Source organism: Neopelma chrysocephalum, unplaced genomic scaffold, assembly GCF_003984885.1.
Source record: "Neopelma chrysocephalum unplaced genomic scaffold, ASM398488v2 Primary Assembly neopelma1_63, whole genome shotgun sequence".
NCBI lineage: Eukaryota > Metazoa > Chordata > Aves > Passeriformes > Pipridae > Neopelma > Neopelma chrysocephalum.
The window spans coordinates 12,330,918-12,345,777 of record NW_020897720.1 but is presented as its reverse complement, the minus strand read 5'-3'; the positions used below and the strand labels follow the sequence as shown (position 1 = coordinate 12,345,777).

The 14,860-nt window shown below is 40.5% G+C and overlaps 1 protein-coding gene and 1 long non-coding RNA gene across 3 annotated transcripts; one reads left to right on the top strand and one right to left on the bottom strand.

Moving 5' to 3' along the window:
* Positions 1–1,667: 1,667 nt before the first annotated feature.
* LOC113967372 lies at positions 1,668–14,575 on the bottom strand. 2 transcript variants are annotated; one of them, XR_003534141.1, is made up of 4 exons: positions 14,013–14,573; positions 13,427–13,587; positions 6,370–8,046; positions 1,668–1,741 (listed from the first exon to the last, which is right to left on the bottom strand). It is a non-coding gene; the product is annotated as an uncharacterized LOC113967372 (long non-coding RNA). The 2 variants fall into 2 exon arrangements; XR_003534140.1 differs by lacking the exon at positions 1,668–1,741 and having other exon boundaries at positions 6,094–8,046; positions 14,013–14,575.
* Positions 8,011–13,433, top strand: LOC113967368 (neuropeptide Y receptor type 6-like). Its single transcript, XM_027682911.1, has 4 exons — positions 8,011–8,115; positions 10,224–10,300; positions 10,391–10,422; positions 11,422–13,433. The coding sequence occupies exon 4, from the start codon at positions 11,440–11,442 to the stop codon at positions 12,559–12,561; it is 1,122 nt and encodes a 373-aa protein (XP_027538712.1). The 5' UTR covers positions 8,011–8,115; positions 10,224–10,300; positions 10,391–10,422; positions 11,422–11,439; the 3' UTR covers positions 12,562–13,433.
* Positions 14,576–14,860: the final 285 nt, after the last annotated feature.

Below are 14,860 nucleotides of genomic sequence, written 5' to 3'. Positions count from 1 at the left end.
AGATCAATTTCCTTTTCCTTTTTTTCTTTTTTTTTTTTTAACTTTAATAGTACCTTAAACATTGCCAGCATGAAGACTGCAGCACTACTTTCAAATTTAGTGAATTTTTCACCAGATACAGGATTTTTTTTTTTTTGTCTTACAGCCACTGGGGTTTATGTTAAAAATTACCCAGGAGCTAAGAATGGCTTTTGCGGTGAAATGTTCTTTCCTTGAAGGTCAGTTCACAGTGTGGTTCAATTCACCCAGCGTTACAGTTTTGCACTGGGCACCGTGTCAGGATGTAATTCCACAGTTGTCTGAGCTGATATGCTCTGGGATTGATTTGCTCCAGCCCTGGAATCCTGCCTCTTCCCGTGTGCCAGCCTTGATGCTTGTGCATACACACAGCAATGCACTTAAGAGAACTGAGACAGCCAAAAATAATTTTATCACTAAAAAGAACTTAGTTTTCAGCTGCCTCAGCTTTCTGAAACAGTTTTTTTTTTTGCATGATCTGCTGGTGCTGGCAGGAGGAAGGAAGCAGAACTGCAACATTCCCCGATAGAGATGAATTGGAAATGCTTCCTTGGAGACTGGCAGACACAAGTGTAACACTGACTGTGCTGGAAGGTTGGTTAACCACAGCCCCAGAGGAAGTCCAGAGAGGCTGAACGTGATGTCAACATGTTTAAATCCATTTATCTCAATGCATGAACAGACACAATCATTTTATCTGGTAGAAAAGAGAATGTGCTCATAGTGTCACTGAAGTGTTTGTGGTTTAAAAATAAACAAATATATCCTACTCTATTAAATAAAAAGCTTCTTCCCAGAGGCTGTCTGCAAGCTCCACACAATTACAGGAAACACAAAACTATATTTTGCCTACTAGTTATTGTAAAAACTGTGTGGCCCTTTGCCAGAAAAATTAATATGTTTCATGTAGAAAATCTATGAGATTTTTATAGACCCATAATAATTTACAGCAAAAAGGAAGAAAATTTCAGAGGAGCTTCTCGTGGCCTCAATGGATAACAAAGACAGAGAAGGCTTGTTTGCACCTCACTTTCTCTGCCTGAGAACAAGACAGACAAGTAGGCCAAGGAAGAGATCAAAGAAAGGAGTCACTGCTTGCATCAGGAGGAGGACATGAGGGTCTTTAAGATGTGAGTAAATCAGTAGGAAAAATAAGTCACTGACACAACTCAAGTGTAGCCCAAATTCTTCCTCTTTGTTTGCACTTCTGACTTGGTTGATTAATGAAAGGAAAATGGCTTTCAGACAAACATTCCCATCACTTGCAGGTGAAAATGTCTCCTCTGATACTACAGAAAGGCCAAACTCCACTTGACCTGGTGTCCTGTGCCCTGGGGATGCAGGTTTCCTAGACAGCTGAGCATCAGTTTCTTCTGAGTCTCCCAGACTTTCATACTTCCCAGGTCATCTGAGCTGCTGTGGAGATTCCAGCTGGACCTCTGCAATTCCTGTTGGATTCATGCCTGGTGAGGCATCCAGTCACCTGATCTGTGCAGCCAGGCACTTATTATACACATTCCTATGAACTAGGTGGCTTTCCCTGCTCCTGAAATGCCCTTTTCCACCATACCTTTGAACTGTTTCTAACTGTAAATGAGTAAATGCATAACCCTCTCCTATGTGCTTAAAAATTCCTAGGAAAGCACCATGCAAAAGAAATATGTGCTTTTCCCCTTCTGACAGGGCAGTTGCAGCAAAACATTGTTTCAACTCTGATAGCAACCTATAGAATAAATAAAAATCACTGTATAAGCACCTGAAGTTTCTAAATTTAGGCACTTTTTCAGATAAAAGCTCCACCCGTGTCATCCACCTAAAGGAAATGTATTTCTCAAACCAGAAGCACTGGCCAAATAATGCCCTATGTTAAATGTCATCATAGGATATTTTAGTTAGAGTGTCCTTAATTTGAGTGTTAGAAAGAAACCACATCATTTTCATGCCTACAACTTTCCAGTTATTCCAGTAGAAATCATACTGTCTAGAGTCCACAGGAGGGCATCACTGCTTAAGAGATCATAAAAAAGACATCTGAACAGTCCCTTTCCAGCACTAGGCTTCCTATGCTACTCTATATTCTTAGTAAAAGATGATACAAAATAAGTTATTAAGGAATTGTTTATATCAATTTTATGTCAGTAAAGAAACATCCTCTTGTCATGCTCCTTAATGAGTTCAAACTGCCAAGACAGAAAAGGAACAATGAAGTTTTGGAAAAGAGCATGAGGGGCAACAGAAGAACATTAGTCAAAACTAGTTCTTATAAATATTTTATCTAAACCTTCATATAAACACAAAATCATATTCTTTTAACTTGTTTCAACATCTTTGTTTAAAAAAAAATGAATCAACACCTGTTGACTCTGGAAGCCAACCATGCTGATATAGAACAATTTAAGTATATCACTTGGATTTTTAATGAGTTAAAGTATGTTTTTTACTATAGTGCAGTCCTCTAGACTTAGGTCTGGTTTTACCTTTCAGTAGACAGAAAGTATTTTGAAGCCCACAGGAATCCTTCTTGCAGACAGTTTGCTGAATTAGTTCTGCGTTGGCTATAACAACACCATCTTAGCTATGCACACATTTCACCCAGGTTTTTCTAACTGTGCACAGGTGGAAACAGCTGGGAATGTGGGAGATTCAATGATAATTTCCCACATCACCCTGAGATCTGCACACATTCAGGCAAGGGTTTTTAATCTCATCATTTCTAAGATATTATTAGACTTTTAGAAGCCCCACTCTTAGCCAAACCAATACCTCAGGCAGAGAGTGCAGGTCATAAGAAGACATTTTGGGTAAAACATCCAGCAGCACCACAAGCTTCCCCATCCTGGCACCTTGGTTTAGCTACAGGTGTGAAAACTTGTGGAAGATCTACAGCTGTTTTTGAGAGAGCTCTTGCCTTTTTATCAAAGGTTTATCTTTCACTCTGTTCAGCTGTTTTTACTTTAATCTGCATGAACATCAAACCTGTGATCTTACTTTGGAGACTAATGAATTAGCACTGGTTGGGAGAGGGGTTTTTGTTGAAAAAGATTGATTAAAAAGCACTGAGAGGGAACTGGATAGTCCTTTGTCTCCCTAAAGTTTGAACACGACACTCCTCAGGATAAAAATATCTGCCCTGTGTGAATTCTGATGGGGAATAAAACACCCCCCTCTCTTGTATCTGCTCAATGCAAAATAAGATATTTACAGATAAAAAGGTAACTACAGAATAACCCACAGGAACTATTTCTTCAGTAAGTGGTATCAAAGTTTATCTACTGAACAAAATCTTCCCTGAGCTCTTTGTAAGGGGAGTTTGCTGAAGAGAGAAACACAGCTTTGTGAAGGGTGAAGTGGGAAGTCACCGGAGAATTGAATTTGCATCCTTTTCTTTGGACTTACATTACCATTTTTCCTTAAATCCTGCCCTCCCTCCTCTTGCCTCTGAAGTTCAATTTCTCTTTCCCTCTTTCATCTTTTCACTCTTCTGTAATAATGCTTGATTTCCTTTCTTCTCTTTCCTAAAATTTTATATAAAAGCTGGTCATAATTTGAAGTGATAGGATGAAAGTAAGGCAGCAAAATACGGTCTGAAAAGTCAAGGTTCTTGTGAAGGATCAAAGAACGTAGCAATGCTGTGACAGATGTGAGAGGGGAGATCTTTCACTGTATCTTAGTCCAGGAACATAACTTTTGCCAAGGGAAGACCTGGAGCCAGCAGCAATCTCGGCCACGCTCTGATCTTCCTCATCTGCAAATCTTTCATTATGTATTTTCCAGTTGAATTAAAATCTACTTGCTTTTTATTTTTTTCCCTTAGCTATTCCTAGACTCCATCTATTTCTCATTCCACAGAACCTCTGTAGGGTGGTTTTGTGGAGCTTTTGCATGACTGACATTTAGCTTTGTTTGAACACAGCAGGCAGAGTTGTGCCATGAAGCTCAGTAAGTACCTGCCTGGAATTAGCTGTAAGACATCCGTGCTATTCAAGGAATTTTAAAATGAGGTGGTGGGAAGTGAGCCTTCCTAGACACAAAATAGCAATCTAGAATTCATATTTCGAGTTCAGAAAATCAAAACTGCTATTACAGTTTGAAACATGCTGGAAAATTGAAACAGATTAACAGGAAAAACCTTTTGATTATATAAGTATTTCTTAATTAACAATTAGGACACTGAAAAATATCATGGCATGAGAACAGCAGGGTTTGGTGCTCACAGTGTTGTTATAAAAAGACTGTAGAATGGGGAAAAAACACACCAGAGATACATTTTATCATATTCCTCCCAAGTCTGTGAGCTATTGAAATAATTCATTTTTTGGCAGAGATCACTTTGGGTAAAAATCAGCTGGAGAAGTTCTAGAAAGCTACAAAGAATTGAGACAGGGTTTGGAAAGTGGAATCTATTATGAAATATGAGTTAACACAGTCACACTCCTATTACAATTACTCACATATCTTATCTGTTTTTCAGTGAGAACAGTGACTTGGCTGACCCAAAAAATCAAGATGCTAACCTTCCAGCCAGGGAGTATATCCATCTCCATCTCTGTGCCAACTGAATAAATGGCAACAGTTCATGGCATGACATAACTTTAAAAATGAATATGCCATTATAAATAACTCATTTATAGTTAAATCAGATTTTCAAACAGTTGACTTTTCATTCTAGGCATGAGCTAATTGAGAATCAGAATTAAGAATCAGAATGAGAATGTGGCAAAGCAGTCCTCTAGAGCTATGCAGTATAATGGAGTGAAACCTAAACTCCAGGTAGTGAACACGAGTGATTTTTGTGATAATTTTTTTCCAATTAGGAAAAAAATTCTGAATCATGGAGCAGTGCTCAAACTTACACATACACAACATTGGGAAAAAATTACAGTGCATACTTAGCTGATATTCAGGTGTTGCTAGTTTGGTCACATTAGAAGCTATTTACTGAAGATCCCTTAGCAGGGTGTTGATCTCTCCACAAAACAGGGAAATGTGCAGGGACTGTGTTTTTCCTCCATCAGAGCACATTATCTTACTTTCCTGGCATTAACCGGCACATCCGACACTAACACAGGAGATTTCCAATTATTCTTGTTTATTTTTCTGGGCCTCTTTGAAGTGCTATAAAGAACAGTGCTCATTAGGAGGGAATATTCCAGGAGAAAGACTTGGGGGTGTTGGTTGACAAGAAGCTCAACACGAGCTGGGAATGTGTGTTTGCAGCCCAGAGAGGCAAACGTGTCCCGGGCTGCAGCAAAGGCAGCAGTGAGGGAGGGGATTCTGCCCCTCTGAGACCCCCTCCTGCAGTGCTGCCTCCAGCTCTGGAGCTCCCAAGGTAAGAACTATGTGGACCTGTTGGACCGAGTCCAGATGAGGCCATGAAGATGCTCCAAAAGCTGGATGCTCCAAGTAGCTCTACTACGGAGCCAGGCTGGGAGAGCTGGGGGTGTTCAGCCTGGAGAAGAGAAGGCTCTGGGGAGACCTTGGAGCCCCTTCCACTGCCTAAAGAAGCTCCAGGAGAGCTGGAGAGGGACTTTGGACAAGGGCCTGAAGGGACAGGACAAGAGGGAATGGCTTCACACTGACAGAGGGAAGGGTTAGATGGGATATTGGGAAGGAATTCTTCCCTGTGAGGGTGGGGAGGGCCTGGCACAGGTTGCCCAGAGAAGCTGTGGCTGCCCCTGGATCCCTGGAAGTGTCCAAGGCCAGCTTGGATGGGGCTTGGAGCAACCTGGGCTAGTGGAAGGTGTCCCTGCCCATGGCAGGGGGTGGAACTGGGTGATCTTTAAGGGATCAAACCCTTAACACTCTGTGATTCCATGACCCTTCAGAGATGTCACAGGTCACTGAACCAGCTCTTGGCTGATCTGCTGTTAAAGAACTCTTTCACCTGGGAAGCTGAGAAATTCCACATCTATACTAAATCCTGCTTTCTGAAGAAGGGGCTGCACCAGGAACAAGCACTTTTGCACAGCTACATGAGAGAAGCAACTAAGCAACAGCAAAAGTTTAGAGTGATCAACCACCAGCCAAGATTCCTGCTGGGCAAGGAATCATGTAAATGCCAAAGCAAAAGGAGAACTCGAAGGACTGACATGCTAGAGAATTTTTCACCAACGCATTGTTGTCAGTGCAACAGAAGTTACGACAAACTTAGACTTTCAAAAACTGTCTATTATGGTGCTTCACCCATCACTTAATACTGAGCACTTTAGAAACAACATGATCATTGCTAAAAAGCAAACACAATTCTGGTATCCATTAACCTGTTTTGCAAACAGACACTCCAGCATTTGCCTGAAAACAATGTACCACGATCCCTCCTGCACAGCCATAGGTCCCACTCAGCGTACACACCTTTGACATCGGGCTTGAACACACCAGGAGCAGCTACACCCACAGGCCTCTGATGCTGGATGTGATCTAACTCCCAACAGGTTACAGCACAATTAAATCCACACGAGGCAGCAGGTTGGTGTGACCGTAAAACCGAGGGATCCCACTTCAAACACTCCAGAAGAAGGGCTGCACAGAGTTATATTAGAAACAGAGGCGTATGTCAATAAGCAAATTGACCTTTGAAATTTTTAAATAGAATCAGAACATCTTTTAATTTTGTTGACTTATTCCCTTTATAAACACATAATGCATTTTTATGGCTTGTTCTGACGCCTGTCTGGCACGCTGCATGTTCAAGTCCTGATTCACTTCCTTGGGTTATGGTACAACCAGAAGCAGAATTTCTGAAGTACTTTGGCAAAGCTTTGTTTTTGTAGTATTTTTGACATAACCAAAACCAGCAAGTTCTACAAATGCTTTAGGAAAGTATATTCACATTGCTTGATTGTAGCATTTTTGGTTAAAATGTCAGATTTGCCAGATCACACCTAGAATAAAAAGCAATGGGCTAAACTAAAGAGAAGGAAGTTTTAGGGGGAGGTGTTAAGGAGTCTTCCTAACAGTAAATTAGGCTTACCACATGTAGGATTACCACAGATGGTTAAAAAACAGGCTGGACAAACACATCATGGATAGACAGAAATATATGAGAAGCAGGAGGTTTGTCTGGGGATGACAGAGGCTCCCTCCACCCCACCCCTAGTTTCTGCAAATACAGTAGCATGACAACCAACAATATTTCCAGATAACTAGTTCTAAACTGCAGTTTAATCAGTATTGCTCATCCCAACAATCCTGCCACTGCCATTCAAAAATCATTCTCTCTCAAAAAAGAACAGACTGAGATATTAGAGCTTAAGTGGACCCAGGTACTAATTCAAGAGTTTATACAGCAACTTACCACATCCTAAGAAAAACAGTTCCTTTCCTATCCCATAAATGTCCACTCTAATATTTAGTAGGGAAACACTGAATTGAATACTAATATTTGTAAATAAGTGACTGCAAAATATATGAATTTTTACTGAAAAAAACAATAATAAAAATAATGCCCCTTTTCACCATGTGCTAATGCAATGTGCCATGCTTTGCTTTTCAGGAATATTTTTATATCTGTGGAGTATAAGCTAAAATATCAATTTATAGTGAAAATCTCATTATCTTAATTGCAATTAGGCCAATGATACACTTAATAGGGTGTGCATGTTCTTTCCAAGCAGGTAAATGTACAGTCATATCAGTTCAGAAAGCAATATGCCATCTGCAGATATTTATATATGAAATCCAACGTAGGGAAAACATTTGTACTACAGAACAGATTAAATAATTGAGAACGAAATTGCAAGATAAGGTGTTTGACAAGGTGGAGGGAAACTGCACAGTGGAGGAAAATCCATCCCCATGACTACTGGTCCTTCCTCCTCCCTGCTCACTGCTGTTCGCCTCTTCTTGGATTCCAGAGCTTGTTTTATTCCTCAGCAGCCTTCCTGCAGCCCGGTGGATTCAGCACACTTGGAAATTGTGGATCTGTGGTTTGTTTCAGGGAGAGAAGAAGGGAGAGTTTAAGTATTGCTTTAGCAGCAGATGGCTTTGCTCCGGATTCTGTGGTACACAAAGAAGATGTTTTTGCTGGCTCTGTAAGCACAAAAAGGGAAGAGGAAAATTGTTAAAGGCAGTGTGGATATGACTTGAATTTTTCAGCAGGTAAGAAGTCAGAAAATCTGTAAAACTCTGGCAAAAGTTACTGAAATGTATCTTTTAAAACATTATTTTCTTTTGGACCTCCTATATTTAAAATTGAATGGGAAATCTCCTCCACATGTTGTCTGTGCAATACTTTGGAACTTAATTAACAATGTTTGTAATTGAAATATTTACTGGTCACCTTGAAGGGATGGGACTATTCATCTTTATCACAGGTAAGCAAATACTTAGGAAAGAAAGCCTTTTTAAAACTCATTTTATTTTAGACCTTTCTTTTGCTTAGGAACGTTTCAGTGATGTTTTTGCAGACAGAGGAATGAAACAACTAGGCTGAGGGGTCTCTAACAGCTTATAGTGTTAAACTCTCACTGTGGTAGAGAATCTTTTTTAAAATGCATGAATTAGAGGTTGAAGTAATTAGTTCTTTCCATTAAATGCTTCAATTCTGATATCAGCTGTAGCTGTGGTTCAAGGACACTGACTCCACTAACATTTTTTAGCTTTAAAAATGCCAGTATTTATTAAAATATAGTTCACCATTCAGTAAGTATTAGAGTAACTTTTTTTTAAATGCTGTGAATACTCCAGTTGTTTAACAAGACAGGTGTAATGGTTTTATTGCCAAGGAAATGTTTCAATTGCCTTGCAGAATGGCAGGTACTGCACTTTTTAACTCCCAGGACAAACCAAACAGTGAAAAGTAATTACACTTTTTCCTGAGAAAAGGACAGTGCAGATGGAGAGTGTGCTTAAAACTGATGTAGTGAGTGAACTGATCAGGTCAGTACAGAGACTTTTCCCAAATGCCAAGGAAGCCCTACCAGCCACCCTGAATTCTTGGGAGAGGACATTCAGCACTTGCTATCAAACTGTGTGGTGCAACCATGGATAAATAACCAAGCTTAGCAAATAGTGCATAAAATATGACGAACTTGGCTCAGCCTCATGGCCTTTGAGCCCCCACAGCTTCTCCTGCTCACATAAAAAGCAGGGAAGAGCAGAGGTTGTCTCTGAAGGGATCTGCTCCCAGGCCAGCTCCCCTGCTGACACCTGAGCTCTTCTCAAGGGCCAGGGCTCAGATCCAGGTGACCACCACAGGCAGTGCAAAGAGAAGGATCACCCTGGGGGCAAAGCAGCCAGACTTTGGAGCCTCACACTTCTCCAGTGGCAGCAAAGCTCATCGGGGCAACACCTGCCACTGTTGGTGGTAAATGTACCATTTACTGCCTCTTGCTCTCTCAGCACGTTCATCCCTCAGTGGGACAAATCCAGCCAGGCAATTAGTGCTGCTCCAGGGAAAAGTGGTTTGCAGTGCATTCCAGGAAAGAGGTGCTGCTGCCCAGCCACTGGGTGTGACCGTGCTCGATCCACAGTCCCTGTCCCTGCTCCTGGACTCATTAGGAGAAGAGTTTTTGGAGGCTGGAGCACACACAGTGGGGTACCCAGCTCTTGTTCTTGCCCTGCTGGAGCAGGGACACCTGCAAGGGACTACAAAATCTATCTGAGCCACCAGACTTGAATGGCTTTTGCAGAATGATTGTGCAGGTTTCCATGCCATTCCCTCAATATAGCTGTAACCAAGCCAGGTGCATTATTTAGGGAGACTGCAGGGCTTAATGCCAGCCCTGACCACAAATTAAGTCATATTTGGAACATCAGGGCCACGTAGAGTCACATAAATCTACAGCCACTTCCCACTCCAACAGGAGTATGCTGGTTGAAAGGTGGTTGTATTGTCTTTTGTTTGGGTTTGGGTTTTTTTAGAATCTTAATTTGAAGCATCCAAACTTATGTCAAGCAGAAGTATCAGGATAAAGCAGTCCAGGATATCACTCTGGCTGGAATATTCTTTGAGTGTCTGGGGGCAAACAGCTACAGAATCATTCCCATTTTAACCCTGGATTTGGTGTTTAATCTTGTGCACACAACCAAAACATTTATTTTTATTCCTTAGTGATTAGATAATGGCAATAATTTCTATGACAAGGTTGACAAATCTTCTACATATAAGCAAATTATTTCTAATAACAAGAAAACATCCACCTAACCCTTCTTCTTTTCATGCATCCTCTTTAACTTCCCACTGCTTCTTCATTCTTTCTCCACAGGCTCTCAACACTATTACTAGGGGTGAAGAATTATCTCCTTCCAGGTAGTTTTCCAATAACTTCAAAAAGGAATTAAGGTGAGTTAAAGTTGAGTTTTGAAAGGTATATGTGTAGAACATACCTATTTTATAAGTAACTCTTTTCATCCTTCTTTTTTCCTTTCCCAGGTTGAAATAACCTCTTTCTGGCCAGAAAGCTGGTGAGCCTTTAATTTAAGATTAACTTTTTTACTTGGTGATAAATTCAACCCCACCAAGATATTCTGCTGAACTTAATTCTTCTCAATAATATTAATTTTATAACAAAAGAACTGTGCTAATATCAGATTTTTTGCTTGACACCTGTTTAAGTTGGAGCTGAAAGAAGAATCAACTCCATGTCTCTTGAGTAAATGTTGCATTTAACCACAAAAAAATGTAAGGGCATCATTTGTCAAACTTGTACAACAGTGAACAGCGCATAGGGAAATGAAACAACCCTTGGTAACTCCTGACAGAGAAACAATTGTGTGTACAACTACAATTTGATCTGTTTGGTTTACATTTTTCTCGAGTTAGATTGAGGAAAAAGGCCATGCTACCTTCAGTGCATCAGCAGAACAGGAAACTGCCTTAAAAATATCATTCATAGAGGTGTTGAATACCACTTGAGCTCAAGCATACATAATTTTGATCAGTTCAGGAGGATTTGGTGTATTAGCTCACATTGCTTTGTAGTTCTAAAGAAAATGTAAGTGTGATGTCTAAGCTAGCAATGTGATGGCAGGACCCAGTTCTTCTTTTCTGATAATACAAAAGCAACTAATTATCCTCCTTGGAATTCATTGACCTTGCTAAATCTTCAGCAGAGACAGATCTTAAAATATTTCGTTCTGAAAATCAAACTTTATCCACAGTTGGTAGAAGAGGATTTGTATGAAAATGCCCATACAATTTTAACCAGAGCTGCTATCACTGCTCTTTCTTGTACACCACAGTCCCAGCTCAGTGTCAGAGCAGAACCTCAGAAAGGTGACACCCACCTCCATCCGTAGATATACATAACCCCACTAATAACCACTCACTTTGCCAGCACTGTAATTAATCAAATTTGCTCAAAACCTTAAGGACACCAACTGCAATGACAGACCCACAGCACTCACAACTTTGAAAAGCTCCATACCAAGTATATTCTAAATAACACAAGGTTTTGTCCATAGGTTGGGAGATGCCTCACGATGGATAAAGCCATTCAGCACCCCAGTGAGATCCTGTCCAATCAAACTGTCTCTAACTTTAGCTTTTCTCAGTTTTTGAACTTTGACACATGCCAGCTTTCCTTCCTTGCAGAGTTCTTGCTTATTACAGCTTACACGTTAGTTTTACTGGTGGGGCTCTTTGGAAATCTTTGCTTGATTATTATAATAAAGAGACGGAAAGAAGCTCAAAATGTTACCAACATTTTGATTGCCAACCTCTCTTTATCAGATGTCTTGATCTGTATCATGTGTATTCCTGTCACAGTTGCATACACCTTAATGGACCACTGGATATTTGGGGAAGCAATGTGTAAAATGGGTTCTTTCACACAAAGTTTATCTGTCTCAGTCTCCATTTTCTCACTTGTACTCATTGCTGTGGAGAGGTATCAGTTAATTGTGAACCCACGTGGCTGGAAGCCTAATATTTCACATGCCTACTGGGGGATTCTTTTCATCTGGGCTCTTTCCCTCGTCATATCCCTTCCTTTTTTAATATTTCACCAATTAACAGATGAGCCCTTCAAACACCTGTCTTTCTACAGTGATTTCTACAAGAACAAGGTTGCTTGCATCGAAGCATGGCCATCTCTTACAGAGAGGCTGATTTTCACCACCAGCCTGCTGGTTTTCCAGTACTGCTTCCCACTGGGGTTTATTTTTATCTGCTACCTCAGGATATTTGTGTGTCTTCGAAGGAGACGCTTAAAAATAGACAGGATGAGGGAGAACGAGAGCAGGCTGAGTGAAAGCAAAAGGATTAATATGATGCTGGTATCAATTGTTGTGACTTTTGCAGCTTGCTGGTTGCCTCTCAATATATTCAACGTGGTTTTTGACTGGAACTACGAGGCGCTAATGAGCTGCAATCACAACCTGGCATTTACCATCTGCCACCTCGTGGCCATGATCTCAACGTGTATCAACCCCATCTTCTATGGGTTTCTGAACAGGAACTTTCAGAAGGATTTGATAGTATTAGCTCACCACTGCAGATGCTCAGCATCACAGGAGGAATATGAAAATATCGCCCTTTCGAATCTGCAAACTGATGCATCTAAGGGGTCTCTGAAATTAAATAATCCCCATGTGGATATATAAAATAATCCAACAGCAGTTTCCAAAATTGTGTGTTTTGTTGCAGATGGCTTCTTTCTGTAGGTCTTGGTCATGTTACCATCAAGTTTAGAGGAAGTTTTTACATTTAATTCAGCAAAATCAGGATTATGCTTCCATAGGCATACTCTTAACAGGTACTTAATGATAGTGTTAATGCTAATAAACCACTTCCAAGAGTCATAAAGATCAATAATAAGGAATTATAAACAGTATTAACATCTTGCTTTTTTAATCCACAGTTTCAAAGTCACTGGCATCCAACCTTGGCTCCAAAAAATCATTTCCATTTCAGCCACTGATGGAATGTCCTCCCTAAACACCAGCTTCCCCTAAGTAAACCCTGTGGTGTTCCTAACTTCAGCAGCCTCTCTCACAGTTTTCTGGCCTTTTGATTTTCCTACCCTACACTGATCCCAGCCCTGGTTAATCTGCAGGTTACAGACTGTTCACACTGTAAGGAAGGACCCTGAATTTATCCTAAGCCTCCACCATCTTCCTTTCAGCCCCAGCATGCAGTTTGTTTTGGTTTAGTACCAGTCCAGCTCAGAAATCATATTTTAACAAGGGAAAAGGCTAGAGCTGGAATTCTTTTTTTTTTTTATGAGCACTAAAACAGTTGAAAACTTGATTTGCTGCAAAGATGTCTTCACTGAGATTGCTCTTGCTGTTCAAGATAAAATACATATTTAGCATTTCTCCTAAAAGCATTGCATTCTCCAAACCACCAGCATAGATCATTGCTTTTGCTCCTACCATCACCACTGGTCCCGCCAATAGACCTTTTAGAATCTCCATTATCAGACAAACACACTATGAATTTAGAGTAAATTTTGTTTTAGCTACTTACCCAGATTTCTCTTTGAGTAGAAAATTAGGTCTGCATCTTCATTGCAGCAATATCTTTCTCCACATTTCTGCACTAGCACGAGGCCACACTTGAGCAGATGTGGTCATTTCTGTCCAGCTGTGCTTGCAAATAGTTTCTTTTGTAGCTCAGTGCATAGAAGCCTAAAGGTCTTATTGACCTATATTGACCTAAAGGTAATATTGAACACAACTCTTCTCAGACTAAAACATTTTAAAAATCACTTTCCAGTGTGGCCATAAAAAAATAACCAGACTTATTTGTCATCCATGCTACAGTGATAACATAAGTAATCAGTTTATATTGGGCTATTTAAATACAGTACTTAGAACAATTTAGTCCAACAACTCACCTTGCTTCCTCTTGTTCAAGTTAAATATAATTAATTACTTCTATTGCTAAAGTCCTTTCTTCTTTTGAGTTTTTTAAAACCCTTGCTTTAACACTCGCACATAAAATTCCTTGCAATGTATTTCCTAACTTGAGCAATTTACCAATGCCCCACTTAAAAGAATTAACATTTATATTACAGTGAGCTCCTTGCTGATTCAGCTGTGATGAAACTTACCTTAAGGCCACAAAATTCTCTTGGAGAGGGACCATCATTTTCCATAGTCAAGCAGTTCTTAAAGGATTCCTTCAGGCCACAGTTCTCTCGCTGCAGCATCAGTTCAGACTGGTTGTATCACTCTACCCATCAGAGCAGCTCTGTGAGAGGAGCCTCATGAGCTCTTGCAGATATTCTGGATTATTAAGTGCCCCCTGATTCACCTTGAGCAAAAAGATCTCGCTGAAATCCATCAGTGCCTGAGCCCACTGAAGTCCTAAGGTCAGCCCTACTCACAGGAGCAAGAAAGGCAGAATTAGCAACACAGTAAATCAAGTATCTGAGTGACAGCTATGGATTAGTTTTGGCATCATTTAGTATTTTTTTTTCTAATTAGATCCAATATCACACATGTGCACTGGTGTGCATAAACCATAACTTAAACACCTGCCTTGAAAAGAAACCAGGAGACAGATAAATACCCAATAAAGGCCAACGATCAGACTGATGAGAGTATCTTAGTGTTAATTAGTTCCATTAACTCCACCCCTCGATCACTGGGCTCCCTCTGCTGCTGGTTCACACCATCTACAAATGGGTGTTTAACCCAGTTAAAAGCAGGAACTTGCAGTCGATGACACTGTGACCGCACGATGCACGGCCCGAGGGGCTGGTGTGTGCTCTGGTGAAGGGGAGCTGATGGAGCTGGTTCTCTCATCAGTGAGACTCCAGGGTAACAAGGGGAGTCACTGTCTTCATTGCACTTGCTTAAATGAGAGCAAACCTGACCCAGGAACTTCACTTTTCTTGGAGATTCCAGTGCCTGTACAGAAAGTCACCTAATATTGCCAGAAGACCATTCACTGAAC

Coding starts and splice junctions, on each gene's coding strand:
- LOC113967368 (XM_027682911.1), top strand. CDS start 11,440: ATGGATAAAGCCATTCAGCACCCCAGTGAGATCCTGTCCAATCAAACT.